General features: G+C 42.0%; 1 protein-coding gene across 4 annotated transcripts in view; it reads left to right on the forward strand.

Moving 5' to 3' along the window:
- The window catches only part of TAB2 (TGF-beta activated kinase 1 (MAP3K7) binding protein 2), a 60,303-nt gene extending 57,670 nt beyond the window's left edge, over nucleotides 1-2,633 (forward strand). For all 4 annotated transcript variants that reach the window (XM_021527034.4, XM_021527036.4, XM_077782127.2 and 1 more), the window contains one exon: nucleotides 588-2,633. In XM_021527034.4, coding sequence (XP_021382709.3) covers nucleotides 588-733 — 146 coding nt within the window. In that variant the 3' untranslated portion in view covers nucleotides 734-2,633. The remainder of the gene's footprint in view (nucleotides 1-587) is intronic.
- The last annotated feature ends 12,142 nt before the right edge of the window (nucleotides 2,634-14,775 follow it).

The following is a 14,775-nucleotide window of genomic DNA, read 5'->3' on the forward strand; positions in this document are numbered from 1 at the left end:
CTCTTTTAAAATAGTTGAAGATTGCTGGCTAACACATCATGCAAAAACACACATGCTGTCTAACACACACATCATGTGTTGGTATGGCTGGGATGATTACTCTAGAATGACAGAGCCCGGCAATGGTTTTTCTTTAGTACATCTGCCTGCTGAGCTAGCTTGAAGAACTGCTGCCTTCTTTCTAGAATCAAAAAGTTTAATATATCAAAGGGTTACAAAAGCATATACTTCTTGTTGTAACGAATTTTAGACTACTCTGTAGATCTCAGATCTAAATCTTGTACATGTTTCCTGTGCTGATTAATTTGAACATTTTATCTTCTTTCTATGCAGTAGCTTTCAACTGAGGGAAGAAAGCAGAGTTAAGGGATGGGAAACTTGATTTTTGTAGTTTTACCTTGAGCCTTTCGGCTGATCTACAATCAAGCTGTAGTCAAGGGGGTGGTAAAAAGCTGCTTTTGTCACTTTTAATAACTATGCTGTTCTCAGAGGAACAAGATAGTTCTCAGTTGCATAAAAAAAAAATCTCAAAATTCTTTCAATGCTTTCAGTTAGTAACTGCTTATCTTATCTCTTCCATGTCACAGATCAGAGGTCCATTGTGAAAACACCAAAGACTGTTCCAGACACAGATGAAGATGAGGGAGCTCAGTGGAGTTGTACCGCCTGTACTTTTTTAAACCATCCGGCCTTAAATCGCTGTGAACAGTGTGAAATGCCCAGGCATTTCTGAGCCAATGGGCCCGTTACCTTCCGTAAAACCATAGCAAACATACAAGGAATTGTTCAGGCATTGGGGGAAAAAAAAGCATTTATGCATAGGATTTTGTAAAATGGAAGGTGTGACGAGATGGTGTTTTGCTATTGTTAAATGTCAGCCCACAGAGCAAGCAATACCTCAGAGTTGTGTCACAGGCAGTTGACGCTGGTTGGCTGAAGGGCAGTCTGCTGAGAGATTTGCCAGCTGCCTGAACCATGTACAGTATTACCAGTAACACACACCGTGTTCAGTGCCCGGGTGTTGCCCATCCTCTTCTCTGCCCCCGATGTCACTACTGAATTTTGACAGGGGAAAGGAATAGAGTGCTAGTGTTTTTGTTTTCAGAGCTTTCAACGGAACACTACATGCACAAAGGAGATCTTAAAAAGGAACAAGGTTTAAATATTTAAACTGTTTGCTGCCACATAGTGCCTTTGATAAAGGGAAGAACTTCACAAATCAGTGGTACTCTTTGCCTTGTCTTCCCTGAAAACATCTCTGTGAAGCCAGAAATCAGTACAATCACATCTAAAGATGAAAAGGAAAAACTGCATGCGTTGTCTGTACAATACACACAGTGAAATACCCCAAAGCTTTTCCTACTGTACATAGCTCTAGAGCCTGCTTTAAGTGATTTCTTTTCCTCACCTTTATTATTTTCTTGTACTTCTGTATGTATAGTGTAATAGTCTTTTTGTTAACTTTCTTTTTTTCCCTTTAAGTGATTAAGCACGATCATGTCCCTTTTTTTAAGCTTTTATCTGAGAGAAGCAATGCCTTAAAATAAGAGCATTAGTAAGAAACTATGCACAAAATAGCTTTCCTCTGCTCATTCTGTACATTGCTCTTGTAAATGCTGATGATCTGTGAAGACCTGCAGATGCAGCGTGGTAAAAGTGCAGGAAAAGTTGGAAGAGTTATGCATATAGTTCACTCTGTACACTGAGTTTTACGGTGGGTGACACAAAGGGAGCATTTTGTCTGGTGTGAGGAAACCTTATACTAGGAAACTTTCAACCCGCCAACAGATCAGCATCTGAGTTCAGCTTGCTTCATCTGCTGGGTGTCTTGCAGACTCCTGAAGAGAGGTCCATTGGGGAAGTACATAAAGTGCCAAAATCAACAGCAGCAGCATCGTACAGCTTTGTTCAAGGACTTTAAATGCTTTCCTGTTTTGGCAGCCAGTTTCTAAACCTGACTTTGTGGTGAAGTCTCATATTTATAGAAAACAAGGATAGCAATATTTAGGACAACTGAAATAAAGGCTGGAAAAGAGAAATCAAACAGACTTGAACACTGAAGCAACCTCAAGCATCTCTTTTATTTTGATGATCTATTTTTTTAAGGAAAATACTCACATGATCGGGGATGTATGTAACCGAGATCAAGAAAATGGAATTCCAGTACAATATGCATGAAAGACAGCACGCGAAGAATTATGTAGCAGCAGCACTTAGCGTGAGGCTGGAGGGAGTGCTAACCATGTAGCAAGAGACAAAGTAGACTGTCACCCACTGTAAACATCTGCCAGTGGACACTTTTATTAGAAGTTTTACAAGTGATCTATGTGAATGCACAGAGGCCTTTGTTTTGAAGGCTTTGCATTTTTTTTATGTGGGAAGAAAATGTCAATCCCAGGTAATTAGGCAGTAGACCCAAAGCACTTGCATTCAATGCATTTTGTTTATAAAATGAGGCCTTGTTTTTCAGCTTCATCTGCAATTCTATGTGAAGATTGACAAATCAGTTTTTACCTGTTTATTAATAAAACCTAATTTGGATATCTTGAGTTGATGGTTTTGTGATTTAGCTGGGTAAACTGCCTTTGTAACAGATAAGTTATTTATAAAAATTAAAAAAAAATATATTCTAATGTTTTCTTTTGTGATTTGTTTGCTTTTTCCATGCTGTGGAGCAACAGAATACTCAACAGAACAATAAGCATTAATAGTATTAAAAGTAGGCTGATTTCTTATGACCAGAGTTTTTATTTGTTTGTTTGTTGAACCTTGTCTCTCCTGGCATGCATTACTCTGTTTAATTCCAGTTCAGTGAGCATAAGGAATGTATTTCATAAAGTTGGATTGATGAGAGTTTTCTGACCAAAGATCTGCTCACTTATTCATAAAATAATAAGCTAGACACAGGCCCTTTTTACTTCCTGCTTCTGGGGTTCATGATTTTTAAAATGTTTTTCTAAATCAATTTATTCAATTTTTAAATCAATTTTTTAAATGTTTTTCTAAAAGTCAATCAAGATTTTAGGGCTACTGTTTTGTGGTAACAGATGACAAACTTATGTTGATATAAGCACAGTTTAAGGATGAATATAGCTAAACAGTATCTTGGTACTATGGATATAAATGCTGTGAGACGTGGAGTGTTCCTTGACATGTCTTTCCCACATGGACCCTGTTGAAGCAGGTATTTGTTATGTGGAGTTGGGCTTTCCCGAGGCATATTGATGCTGTATAAATGGCCTTTGGGAGACATCTATAAACTGATTTTGCAAAAAAAAAAAAAAAAATTAACTACCGATCCAGAAAAAAAATCCTTAATGCATAGCATTCAACTAGTGTGCTGTAATCTGCAATATGAGAAATAGTGGTTGGAGTGAGGGGGGCAACTGAATTTATAAAGGAAACTCCAGTCAGCTGAGGGGTGGAAAGAGCATATTTGGAGAAATAGGTGAGATGGAATCCTGCTCATTCTATGAAATGTGTAATTGATTTTTTTCCATGAAATTGACTGTTTATTTTCTGAAGGGGGAAAAAAATACATCCTTCTTCCAGCTAGCTGTGCAGAGCCACCTGTTCAACATGAGTGTGTATTGGACAACATTTTCAGTAACTGATCCTGAAACAGTGGGATAAGAGACATGAAGTCTCCAGTGTCTATTCCAGACTTTTACCTTCCCCTTCAAGAGTTTTATGTCCTTAGCATACTTCAGGTCACATATATCATCAGACAGTGGCATATCAATGTACTGTGTTGCTATGGCCTTCAGTTTGAAGGATGAACTAGAGCTACATTTCACTGCTGGATTTTTTTCCTCAGAACATTAAAAAAATACTTGCAGGAAGGTTAAACTTTGTGTTGTGAACATCAGTACTTTATATTGGATGCTGATTTATGACTTTTTACTCTTCTGTACTGTCTTTGTCAGGGATCACTGTAAAAAAAAAAAACTGTGGGCAGGAAGGGAGTACCCTTCTTGGCTTTCAGAGATGCTCCTCTTTATTTTTTGTGAATGCTTAAGATTATCACTTGGTCAAGTTTCAGAATTGGGATAACTTTAGAAATGTAGAAACAAAGCAGAGCTAGTACCAACTGGGCTTCTGTGTGACATCAGCTCAGTGGAACTGACTTCAGTTCACCTTGCTACTTCCTAGATGTATTAGAAAAACGTTTGTCTCCAAGTCTCCAAGCAGTCAAGATATTCTGTGTGGCCAGGTGTGGCACCCATGAAATTCAGTTTAATAATGAGATTCAGAATCTTTAGTCTCAAGCTAATGATAAATTTGCTTTAAAACTGTGTGGTCAGTATTCATGCCTGTCTGTGTGTTTCCTTTATTTATGTGAAAATAATCGGTTTTGTGGTCTTGAAACACCTACCTCCAGCTTGTTTTGTAGATGCCTGGGGGAAAAGTGTCCTTATCAGTACTATATTTTTTCAATCAAATTCCTCTCACTTGAATGTATATTGGAGCCTGGACACAAAGGAAGACTTGATTAAAGATGTAGAAGGAATATTAGAAAAGAGCCATCTATTGAAATCTGCTGTTTACTCTTTTCAATACTCCTTTGATATTCTAAAATGGGAGTAATGCTACAGAGCAGTGGCAGAAACTTTTCAGTGCAGTTAGCAGAATATGTAGTGTAGCTTGTGAATGCACAGCATAAATAATAATGACTTATTATTTAAGTTTAATTCTAACTTTAGCAAGAAAATAATTTGATATTTTATCTCATATTTGTTATGCCCAGATAAGTTGAACAGCAAATACAAATTAAACTTTAGATTACTTTCATTGCCACAGAGTGGAATAATTACAGTGCATTCCTTTTTCAAGCCTGACTGCTTGAATAGCTCTTTTATTGCTAATTTTGAGGAAGAATCTTTGATTTTATGTAGTCCAGAATGCTTTGTGAGGTCCATATTTTGTGTAAACTACTTTAAAAGTACTGAGAGAGAACAGTATGAAAACTACTTTAAAAGTACTGAGAGAGTATACTGAGAGAGTTAGTATGTTAGTTAGTTAGTATGAAATGTTTGGGGGCTCCAGGCTCTATAATAAGCTTAAGTGCTGTAGGAGCAATTGGGAGTGGTGTTGAACATTGAAAATTATATGATCAGATTCAATTTGACTTTTTGATGTGATTCTTTAGTTTTAATTTTTCTCTTTGAGCAGTTCTGTATGAATGGCATCTACAGTAGAACTCAAACAGTGCCACCTTCAGAGGCAGCACTGAGTAACTAAGTACAGAAATTTTTGCTTCAGTCAAGACTTCACACTTGTTAATTTCCAGCAGTGCATATAATTATGCTTCTATCATAAATTCAAATACTTTTTAATATTTAATCAAAATATAACAATCTTCAGCCAGTGCAGTGCTGCTGCAGGCATGAATTTCACTGATTATTTTTCCCAATGTCGTTCTCTTCATTGATTTGATTAGCAGATATCCATGTGTACTTACAGAGGACTTTGAGCCAAAATTATCTGCAGGGGTTCAAACTGCCTATGATGTGAGAGTTAATTTAAAATAATAAAACTCTATCATATCACACTAGTGCAGATTTTAAAAGCAAAAAGTAGCATCTTAATTCAGGTACTATGCAGTACTTCAAAGCATTCAAAGTCGCTTTATAAACCAGTTCCACTTTTTAAGGGGGCACATTGTTCAGATTGTTAGGACTTTGAATTCTGTGACTGTGATTTTTTTCACACCGTTTACAGGAATGTGGTGCTTTGGTGTAGCTGATATGGTAACAAATGGCGATGCTGCAAATTCAGCATTTTAATGTGCTTTTTGTCTTGGGAGATATCAGCAGACCTTATTAGCCTGTGACTGATACCCCTAAATTCAGGTTCCCCTTGCAAGTGATTGAAGGTCCAAGGCTTAAGGAATGCTGTGCCCTTTGTTCTCTGTATACAGAAGCAGGGGGTGTTGCTTTCCTTGTACCCTGCTGTAACATGCAAAATAAAATGTGGCAAGCAGAAGGCCTCAGGGCTGGACAGGGTGTGTTGGAGTCAGGAAGTTGGGACATTGTGTGAGAGAAATGCTGGTGTCACCACTGTGCATCTGCTGACAGGACAGCCACATCTCTGTTGTCTGCTGAGGTTTTGCACTTGCCACATTTCATTACGTGCTGACAAAAAGTTCACAAGGTTTTCCTGAGGAAAGGACAGTGGGAAGTGAATTCCTGGAGTTCCTCATCTGGCTGGTACACAGCTGCTTGCCCACAACAGGGAAGAGGTGCCTGCCTCCATGGTTTTGGAGGTTGGACACTGATTCCTTAAAAGAGATACTTTGTATTCTCGAAAGAACAGCCTGTGCATCATTAATTCTGGATTAGCTTTGTACCATGGTACTGCAACAGTAAAACCATAAAAGTGGTGTTCCCTAATTCAGGTGGTTAATCTAGAAGTGAGTTTTAAAGAGGCTAACGAATATTGATAGCTCTTCTGAGGTGACAGGAAACATGATTCAGATGAGAGAATGAATATGTGTTTGTAATGAAAACTTGATTACAAAAATTATCTTCCCAAAAACTTTATTTAAAGAATTTGTTTTATAGTATTTTTTTGTTGATCAAAGATTACAAGCAAAGCAATGTTTGCACATGCATAATGTCTCTTATCAGGTGATATAAAAAAGCATTTAATTTACAATCTACTTATTCATGGTAGTAGCTCTGTACTTCATAGTTAGCTGTAAATGGTGAGTTGGGTGCCCTTTTTTGATTGTTATTTTGGCTTTTTAATTTATTTTTAATATTTACTATTTCACAGGTATTTCCTGTGTAGAACAAAATTGGATGGATGGATGGATGGATGGATGGATGGATGGATGGATGGATGGATGGATGGATGGGTTTTTTACAGAATCCTTTTGCAGCTTTGCTCTTGTGTGTACTTATTTTGTTGTCATGAAGAGCTACTGTTGTTCCATCTAGGGAGCTGCTGTTTGGAAGAAGGACATGTTTGGGCGCATTGTGTCCCATCCCACTGCTCTAGGGCTGGTGCTGACTGTGAGCCTGTGGACAATAGCGAAAAAGTGTGAAATACCTCTTAGGCCTTAAAGGCATATGGCCAAAGGAATTGGAGAATATTTGAATGGTTTGGGTTGGAAGGGACCTTAAAGTTCATCTAGTTCCAGCTCCCTCTGCCATGGGTGGGGACAACTTCCACTAGTCCAGGATGCTCAAAGCTCAATCCAGCCTGGCCCTTGGTCTGTCCATCTCGGCAATTGCTCTGTCACCTGCTCAGCTTCTAAAAGATTCTCTGTTGCTGTACCATGGCAGTGTGCAGAATGCGACCCCAGGATTTTGCTATTCCCTATGCCTTCATCTCTGCCTCTGTCTTTTCAGTTTTCCTTTTCTCTGTCTCCAATTAGAGACTTGAACAACCATTCAGGCCAAGTTTCCTATGTTTTACTGCAACTATCCAGTAGCTACAGTGAAGGTTTGGATTAGAAGTATGATTTATCTTTTGGTTTTTTTCATGACTCTGTACCTTCCCTGTTCCCAGTTCTCAATGCTTCTTGAAAAAAAACAGTGTTGAGTGATGGAGAGAAATACTTCACTGTTGACATTATTTACTATTTGCCCCCAACACAACTGTGAGGCATGGCTGTACCATGTGCTGCCATGCTTGGAAACTTGCATTCCAGCTTTGAGAGCCCAGCCAAGTTCAAAGTGGACATGAGGTAAGCAGCATGCAAATGTATGTCTTACATAGCTGCATAGAAAAGTGTCATCCATCTCCTGATCTATTGCTTCATATTGATCTTCATCTTTTACATTCAATTTCCTGTCTTTTCATCTTGTTCTTTTCCTGGACCAATCCCTGTATTTGGTAGCAGGGTTGAACCTCTTGATAGCTTGACTGCACACAGTGCTTGAGTTCAAGGCTTGAGTCAGCATCTAGGTCTCACTTGTTCATCAGTCTGCCACCCCATGGCAACCATGCTTTTCTCTTAGATTTTTAAATGGTTATATTAGTCATAGTACTGGCCCAGAATGTGGTGGGCTGCCATGTGGTGATTTCAGCTCAGTGTCTTTTCATTTCATATGTGAAATTCATCTCATGAGACTGAGACAAAATGCATTAGTAATGCTTCAGAGCAGGGATTGCATCACCCCCAGCTGGAGGTGTCCTTGTTACTGGTTTACAGGGCTACACTCCAGGATGCTCCCATTCTCTGTGGATCTGTTAATGGGCTATGAATCCTGTCTTCTGGCACTGGAATGGCACACTCCTAGGGCTGACAGGGAATGGCTGATCTTGGCATTGCCATCAATTTGGTCACAGCTGCTGTTTCCTGCCTAGTGTAGAAAGGGCTTTCACTTCTGTGGCCAAGAGGAAGATGTTGGCAGTGGTGATTAATGCTTTTTTCTGAATTTTGGTTTTATGACTCCAGATGAGTCTCAGGAAGGTAACACAGCTCATTTCACATCACAATTGGCTCCTGCTGTTACTGCCATGACCTAATTGTTTTTATTTTCATTTTAAGAGTAAAAGCATTTAAACCCAACCTTATAAAGGCCAATGAATAAAACACACCAGTGAAAAGGCTGTGGCTGAGGGCTTGAGGTAGGTGGCATAAATCAGATTGCTCAGAGGCTTGTTTTGTCAGTCATTATTCATCTGTTAGCAACTCCTGTGTGATCCTCTAAAGCATCAGCTGTCACTCATATTTGACAGGGCCTGCTTTGTGTGGGATTCCCCCCCTCCCCCCCTCCAAGCCCTCCTGTCGTATGTTTAACTACAAAATGCTTCATACCTGCAGGCTTTGTTGGCTGCCTCTGGTTGGTTTTCATGTGGTATTTTGAGAGGGTGCCTGCCAGCTGTCAGGACACAGGCACAGTTAGCTCTCTCTGCATGTCCTTTAGCAGTAACGTGAGCCAGCATGCTTGCTGACCTTTTCCAGATGTTTTTTCACAAGCCTCCAGTACCTGGGTCAATGGGGTTTGCTTTCCCTGCCCTTTTAGCACTTTCCAGTCAGGAAGAGATAAGCCTGCTGCAGTGCTGCGAGGAGTTATACCACATTATTGCCACGAGTAGCTCCCAAACCAAGTGTTTCCTTATTTTCTCTTGACTTCCCTTGCTAGTGTGTTTGATCATGCAGGGCTTGATGTAATGCACATGAGCTGCTGAATCACCCCTGAGCTGGCAAGGTTTTATTGTACTCTTAACCCAATATTGAGTGTTTGGTCCCTAGGCAGGCAGGAGCAAAGCTGGTGCTTCTTGCTTCCTTCCGAATCGTGTCAAGGCCAGCCTGGGGGAGCCTTTGCTCTTAGGGCAGGTTACCCTGCACTTCAGAGGCCAGGTACTGTAGGGCAGTGTTTCCAGGCTGGGCCATGGCAGCACCCTGGGAATGCTCCAGAAAAAGCTTCAGTGTTTAGAATCATAAATATGCTGAGTTGGAACGGATACATCAGAATCTAGTCAACTCCTGGCCCTGCACAGGACATACCTTGTGCCTGACAGCATTGTCCAAACACTTCTTGAACTCTGTCAGGCTTGGTGCTGTGACCACTTCCCTGGGGAGCCTGTTCCAGTGCCCAGCCACCCTCTGGGTGATGAACCTTTTCCTGATATCCAATCTGAGCCTCCCCTGACACAGCTTCAGGCCATCTTCTCAGGTCCTGTCACTGGTCTCAAGAGTGAAGATTTCACTGTCTGCCCCTCTGCTTTGCCTTCTGAGGATGTTGAAGATCACAGCAAGGTCTCCTCTCCTCCAGGCTGAACAGACCCAATGACCTCAGTTGCTTCTTATACAGCTTCCTCTCAGACTCTTCACCATCCTCATGGCCCTTCTGTGGATGATTTCTCACAGCTCTATATCTATTTTATATTGCTGTGACCAAAACTGCACGTAGCACTTGAGGTGAGTCCTTTTGGATTGCAGCTCAGTGTCAATACAACGTAACAAAATGTTTATACGTTATATATATATATATATATATATATATATATATATATATATATATATATATATATATATACATAGTAAAATTATATTATTAAAATATGTGAAATACATTTTTTATGAAGAAGACGTTACATTTTGCATGTCATAAATTTGTCTGTGTCCTCTGGAAGATTTGCTTTAACAGTTGTTCAAGAAGGATGGGGATGTCTTCTGTTTTTCACAGATTCTTTTACATATTGCAGAGTTTAGAAAGCGTGTATAATTTTGTAATATCAGTGCTAATGGCTTTGATGTAAATCTGCTTTGAAATGAGATGAAGTGCATTCAGAACTGTATTAAGCCCTGAAACCAAGAGCTGGGCACCACAAATGCAGCATTTTAAGCAGGCCTGAATAAATGAAATCAAGTATGGCACAGCACTGGGAATCATCTGCTGGCTTGTGGACAAATACAGGCTCCATCAGGAAATCCTGCCTTCAAGGCAGTTTTGCTGCTCTGCTGGTGATGTGATAGCTGGATCCACAGGGTTATTTGTGCCTCTGGCAAGAAGCTTAGAAACAAGGCTGCAGGCAGGTTTCAGATAGCTGTGAGCTCGAGATAGCTGTAAGTGCTGAGTTGCACATCCAGCCTCTGCCTGGCAAGTGGAGATTTTTATTTTCAGTTCTGTTGAGATGTAGATGCACAACTCAACTGCCTGGCTTTGGGCAGCTGTACAGCTGTGGTGAGCCTGCTCCCCAAAAATGCAAGGAAAGAAGGTGTAAAAGGAATGCAGTAGGAGCTTGTGCTGGTTTGTTTTGGGAGAAAGTTCCCCCTGTCGTCCCCACCGCCCCCCCTTACAGTCGCATGCCGGGAATATTTGTTGTATATCCACCTAACTGCTGATTGACACATACAAGACAATAAACTTAATTAGTTAAAATCCCCTGTGTTCTGATTGACTGCCAATGTCCAAAGTCCATCTGGAAAGACATGGGAGATAACATTTGTAAGGCAAGGCTATCTGGGCTTGCAGAGTATTTTTTCAATTAATTTCTGCCTAGGGATTGGCTGTGATACTTATCCGCTGGCAAACCCAGTTTCAGATTTCAGCTTTAAAATATAATTGGCAGCTCAGCAAATTCATAAAATTGATCCCCATTCACACTTATTTTTGGCTTGCGTTAAGAATGTGCCAACCTGGAACTCTAAACTTAACCCCGAGTGACTTTCCCAGGGCTGCTGCCCCGAAAGGAAAGCCTGGCAGCAGCGCCTGGGCCCCAGCCAAGATAAATCCTGAGCCGCCCATGGCAGGGCAGCCGCAGCTTGAACTGCAGGTGAGGGGAGAATAAAGAGATGGAATAAAGGGTAGAGTTTGTAAAATGCTGTTATCCTGCATTTGTCTCTCCCTGCTGCACAGCCTGGCGCTGCTGTAGGCTCCGAGTCCGTCTGAGCGGCTGGGTGCCCTTGCAGGGCGCTGAAGCGCGGACCGCGGCTGCAGCCGGACGCGGGGGATGAATGGCCAGCAGGCGCCGCGCTCGGGCGGCAGAAGCAGCAGGGCCGGTTCGGCCGGTGTGGCCGAGCCTCGCCCGCGGGTTCGGGGTTTCTTTCAGCCTCTCAGGGCGGCTCCCGGCGGAGCAGCGTCCGTGCCGAGCGGAGCTGAGCCTGTGCCGCGCAGCCCCGTCGGTCCCGGCCCTTGTGCCGCTCCCGAGCGCGGTCTGCTGCCGGGATTTGCCCGGGTGCCCGGCCCGGCGGTCAGAGCCGCCCTCGGAGCAGCAAATCCGCTTCTAGTGCTACCACGTCGACACCTGGTGGTGGACTTAGCCATCGTCTTTTCTAGAAATGCGGTATTGGTGCGTGTCTTAGGGATGTCAATTGTGGGACATTCCCTAGGGGTTTCCATTTGGCTGTGGGCAAATTCAAACATTAGAGCATCAAGGAGCAAAGTGCAGAGGCTGATCTAAACCAGTGTCTCGCAAATACCATCCCCAGTAGCCTATCAATATCATGAATATCAAGATGAACAGAAATAACAGAAATAACTGTTGATTATTTTTTTCTACTGATGTAGAAAATCTGATTCTCTGCCCTGTTTTCCATAATATTGTTTATTTGGCTTCAATTTAAACTGGTGTTCACTTTTTTTCACCTTCTGCAAAGGCTTAAATATGACCTAGGGAAGATGTTCTGAAAATTTAAAGATCTTCCATCTGCTTCCTTAAGTGAAGCCAGGGCTCCAAATCCACCACATGTCATACATTACGTTACGAACAAAAGGATATGCAGATGCTGAAGTTCTCCGAGAATGTTTCCCTGCTGGAAATAACATTTTTACAAGCTTCTGTATTCACTTCAACCTCTCCCTAACAGGACCTCCTGTGGAGAGAACTCAGTATTTCTCATTCTGATGATGGTTTTGAGTAACACTTATAATTGTCTGCCAGTGGCTGTGTATATTTTGGCAATAACAAATCTTCCCTGCTAAGTTTTCCTTAGCACCACTTTTGGAGTGGCAAGGGGTGGACTGTAACCTTTGCCAGGGCATCATGGCAGTTCTTAGGATTTAGATTTCCCTGACCTGGCGAATGGGGTATTATTTAATGAAGTGGATTTTGTTGCTTACCAGTTCAAGTGGTAAAAGCCATCACATTCCTCTGGGCTTCTCCTGCTGCCCCCCTTGGCAAGCCTTGGTTGTTCTTTAGTCCTTGTAGACAGTTCTGGTCTCTGCACAGCTCTTCTCCTGATCATGCCAGGAGGACTTTAATTCCTGTAGTAAAATGAAGTCTAATCTGGAAACTGAATCACCAGACAGTGAAGTTATCTTTGTCTTGACTTTGTGTTCAGTGTTGTAGCTCATTTGGTTACTACAGCTGATCTGCTTCTTATTTAGCAGTTTTCTCAGTTGTTTAGAGTCTCTGCAGATATTAAATTACAGATTCTAAATTCAGCAAGCCAAGAGCCACAGGAGAGCTGGGCCTACTTTGCTCAGTCTTGCAAATGTGCAGATGGGTGGCAGACACCTTTTACAGTCTTACTTTGCACAGCAGTTCCTTTCCAAGGTTCATCCTACCATGTGTGACATTGCTTGCTCCTTCAAACTCTACTGTTCATTAATTGTATTTAATTTATTTTTGTTGTTTACTTGAGAAAATCTACTTGTTGTCCAATGTGGCTTTTTTTTTTATGCCATCCATATTTTGTTGCCTGCTCCTAGTTTAATTCTGCCAAAAAGTTTGCTGATGCCCATTTGTCTTCTGTGTGGAACCAGCAGTGTTAGTAATTCCCTTCAATGCCAAAACTAGGGAATTGTAGGTGCAATGGAAATCCTGAGTCCAACAAGGATGGAAGAAGAAAGGGAAGGTGAGGAATCAGTTTGACTCAGGGAAAGGGGAGGAGCTGGCAGTGTGGTTAGGGTGAGCAATCCTGGTGCCACCCTGATGCACATCATCCCATTTCCTGCACTCAAAGCCCTGCAGCGGCTGTCCTGGCTCTCTGGCTCACTGCCTCCCATGTGCTGTCCCCACGCATGGCTGTGTGCACTCACTGCTCTGCTCCACATGCACGTCTGCTTGGGCTGCATTTGCAAAGTCAGCACATCTCACTAAGGAGTTCCTTTGAGCCTGCTGCAACACTTCAAGGCAGTGAGCCCAGCTGGGGGTGGAGAAGGGATGTGGCTAAAATACTATAAAAATCCCATTGTTATCAATAGCAAGTCATAGCACTTTTTAAATAATGGTAGTGGTGCTGTAATATTAAACTCTTCTCAAGAGTTCAAAGCATCCAGTCCCACCAGTGCATGGGAGATAGATCCTACAGCAGTCGTGTGTATACATGAGGGAGTGCAAAGGTCTGTCACACTTGGTGAAGTACAGGACTTGTTCTTCCCAACATTTTTTAAGGCAGAGAGAAGTCGTGTTCTACTTAGTTTTTGTGATTAGTTCAAATATTTGCTCATAAATTGTGCCAGCTCCTGTGGGAACCGAGTTAAAATATTATCAAAACTTCTCAGAATAATTGGCAAATACAAGTGTTTGATATACGCAGCAAGATTATCTACTCTATAGACTGTTTTATGGCATTAATTCTTATGGTACCTCAGCACACCACATTAGTAGGTCTGTCATCCATGTTCTGCAAAGGAGAGATTGCTGTGTTTTAGAAGATGTGGTGGGAGGTGTGTTGAGGTGCCCAGGACTGCAAAGAGCACCCTCCTTCCCCCTTCTTACACTGAGGAGCTATTGCAGGGCTGACCCAAAGCTTCTCAGTGAAATATTTGTGTTTAGTTTCCCTAGCCCCTTGCAAGGGAGGGTGTCTCTGGCTTTCTGCCTTTTTGGAAAGGGCAGAGTATAGAGAAAGAAAGAGGATTTTTTTTTTTCCTGACTCTTTTTTTCCTTTTTTTTTTTTTTTTTTTAATGAACTTGGCAACTCTGTAAATCTCCCTTGGGAAAGCAGCCCATCTCCTGGAAGATTGCTCTCAGTGCTTCCAGCTTCTTCTAAAAGAGTCTTGACAACCAAAAAGCAAAGAACATCAAGGGCTTTCTGAGCCTGTTAAGATTTATGGGTTCATTTGCAACTTGGCAGCGAGAACTGGCCTCAAATGCATCTCAGCAGAGATACCAAATAGCAACAGCCTCTTACCCCTCTGTCCAAAAGCTGCCGCCTCCTTTGTGCTCACAGCCCTTTCCCTTGCTCCAGGGGCTGACTAAGGCAAATAGAAATCCCTGCTTTGGAAGGGCAAAAGGCCCTGCAGCAGGAGCCCCTGAGCCCCATGTGCCTGGGCTGTGTGGAACAGGGAAACACTCCCTGCTTTCTGTGGTCTCCTGGCCAGCAGCAGAGTTCTTCTCAGGCAGTGACACAGCGCTGCTGAGCTGCCCTTC

The sequence above is a fragment of the Lonchura striata genome, chromosome 3 (assembly GCF_050655825.1).
Source record: "Lonchura striata isolate lonStrDom1 chromosome 3, ASM5065582v1, whole genome shotgun sequence".
Taxonomy (NCBI): domain Eukaryota; kingdom Metazoa; phylum Chordata; class Aves; order Passeriformes; family Estrildidae; genus Lonchura; species Lonchura striata.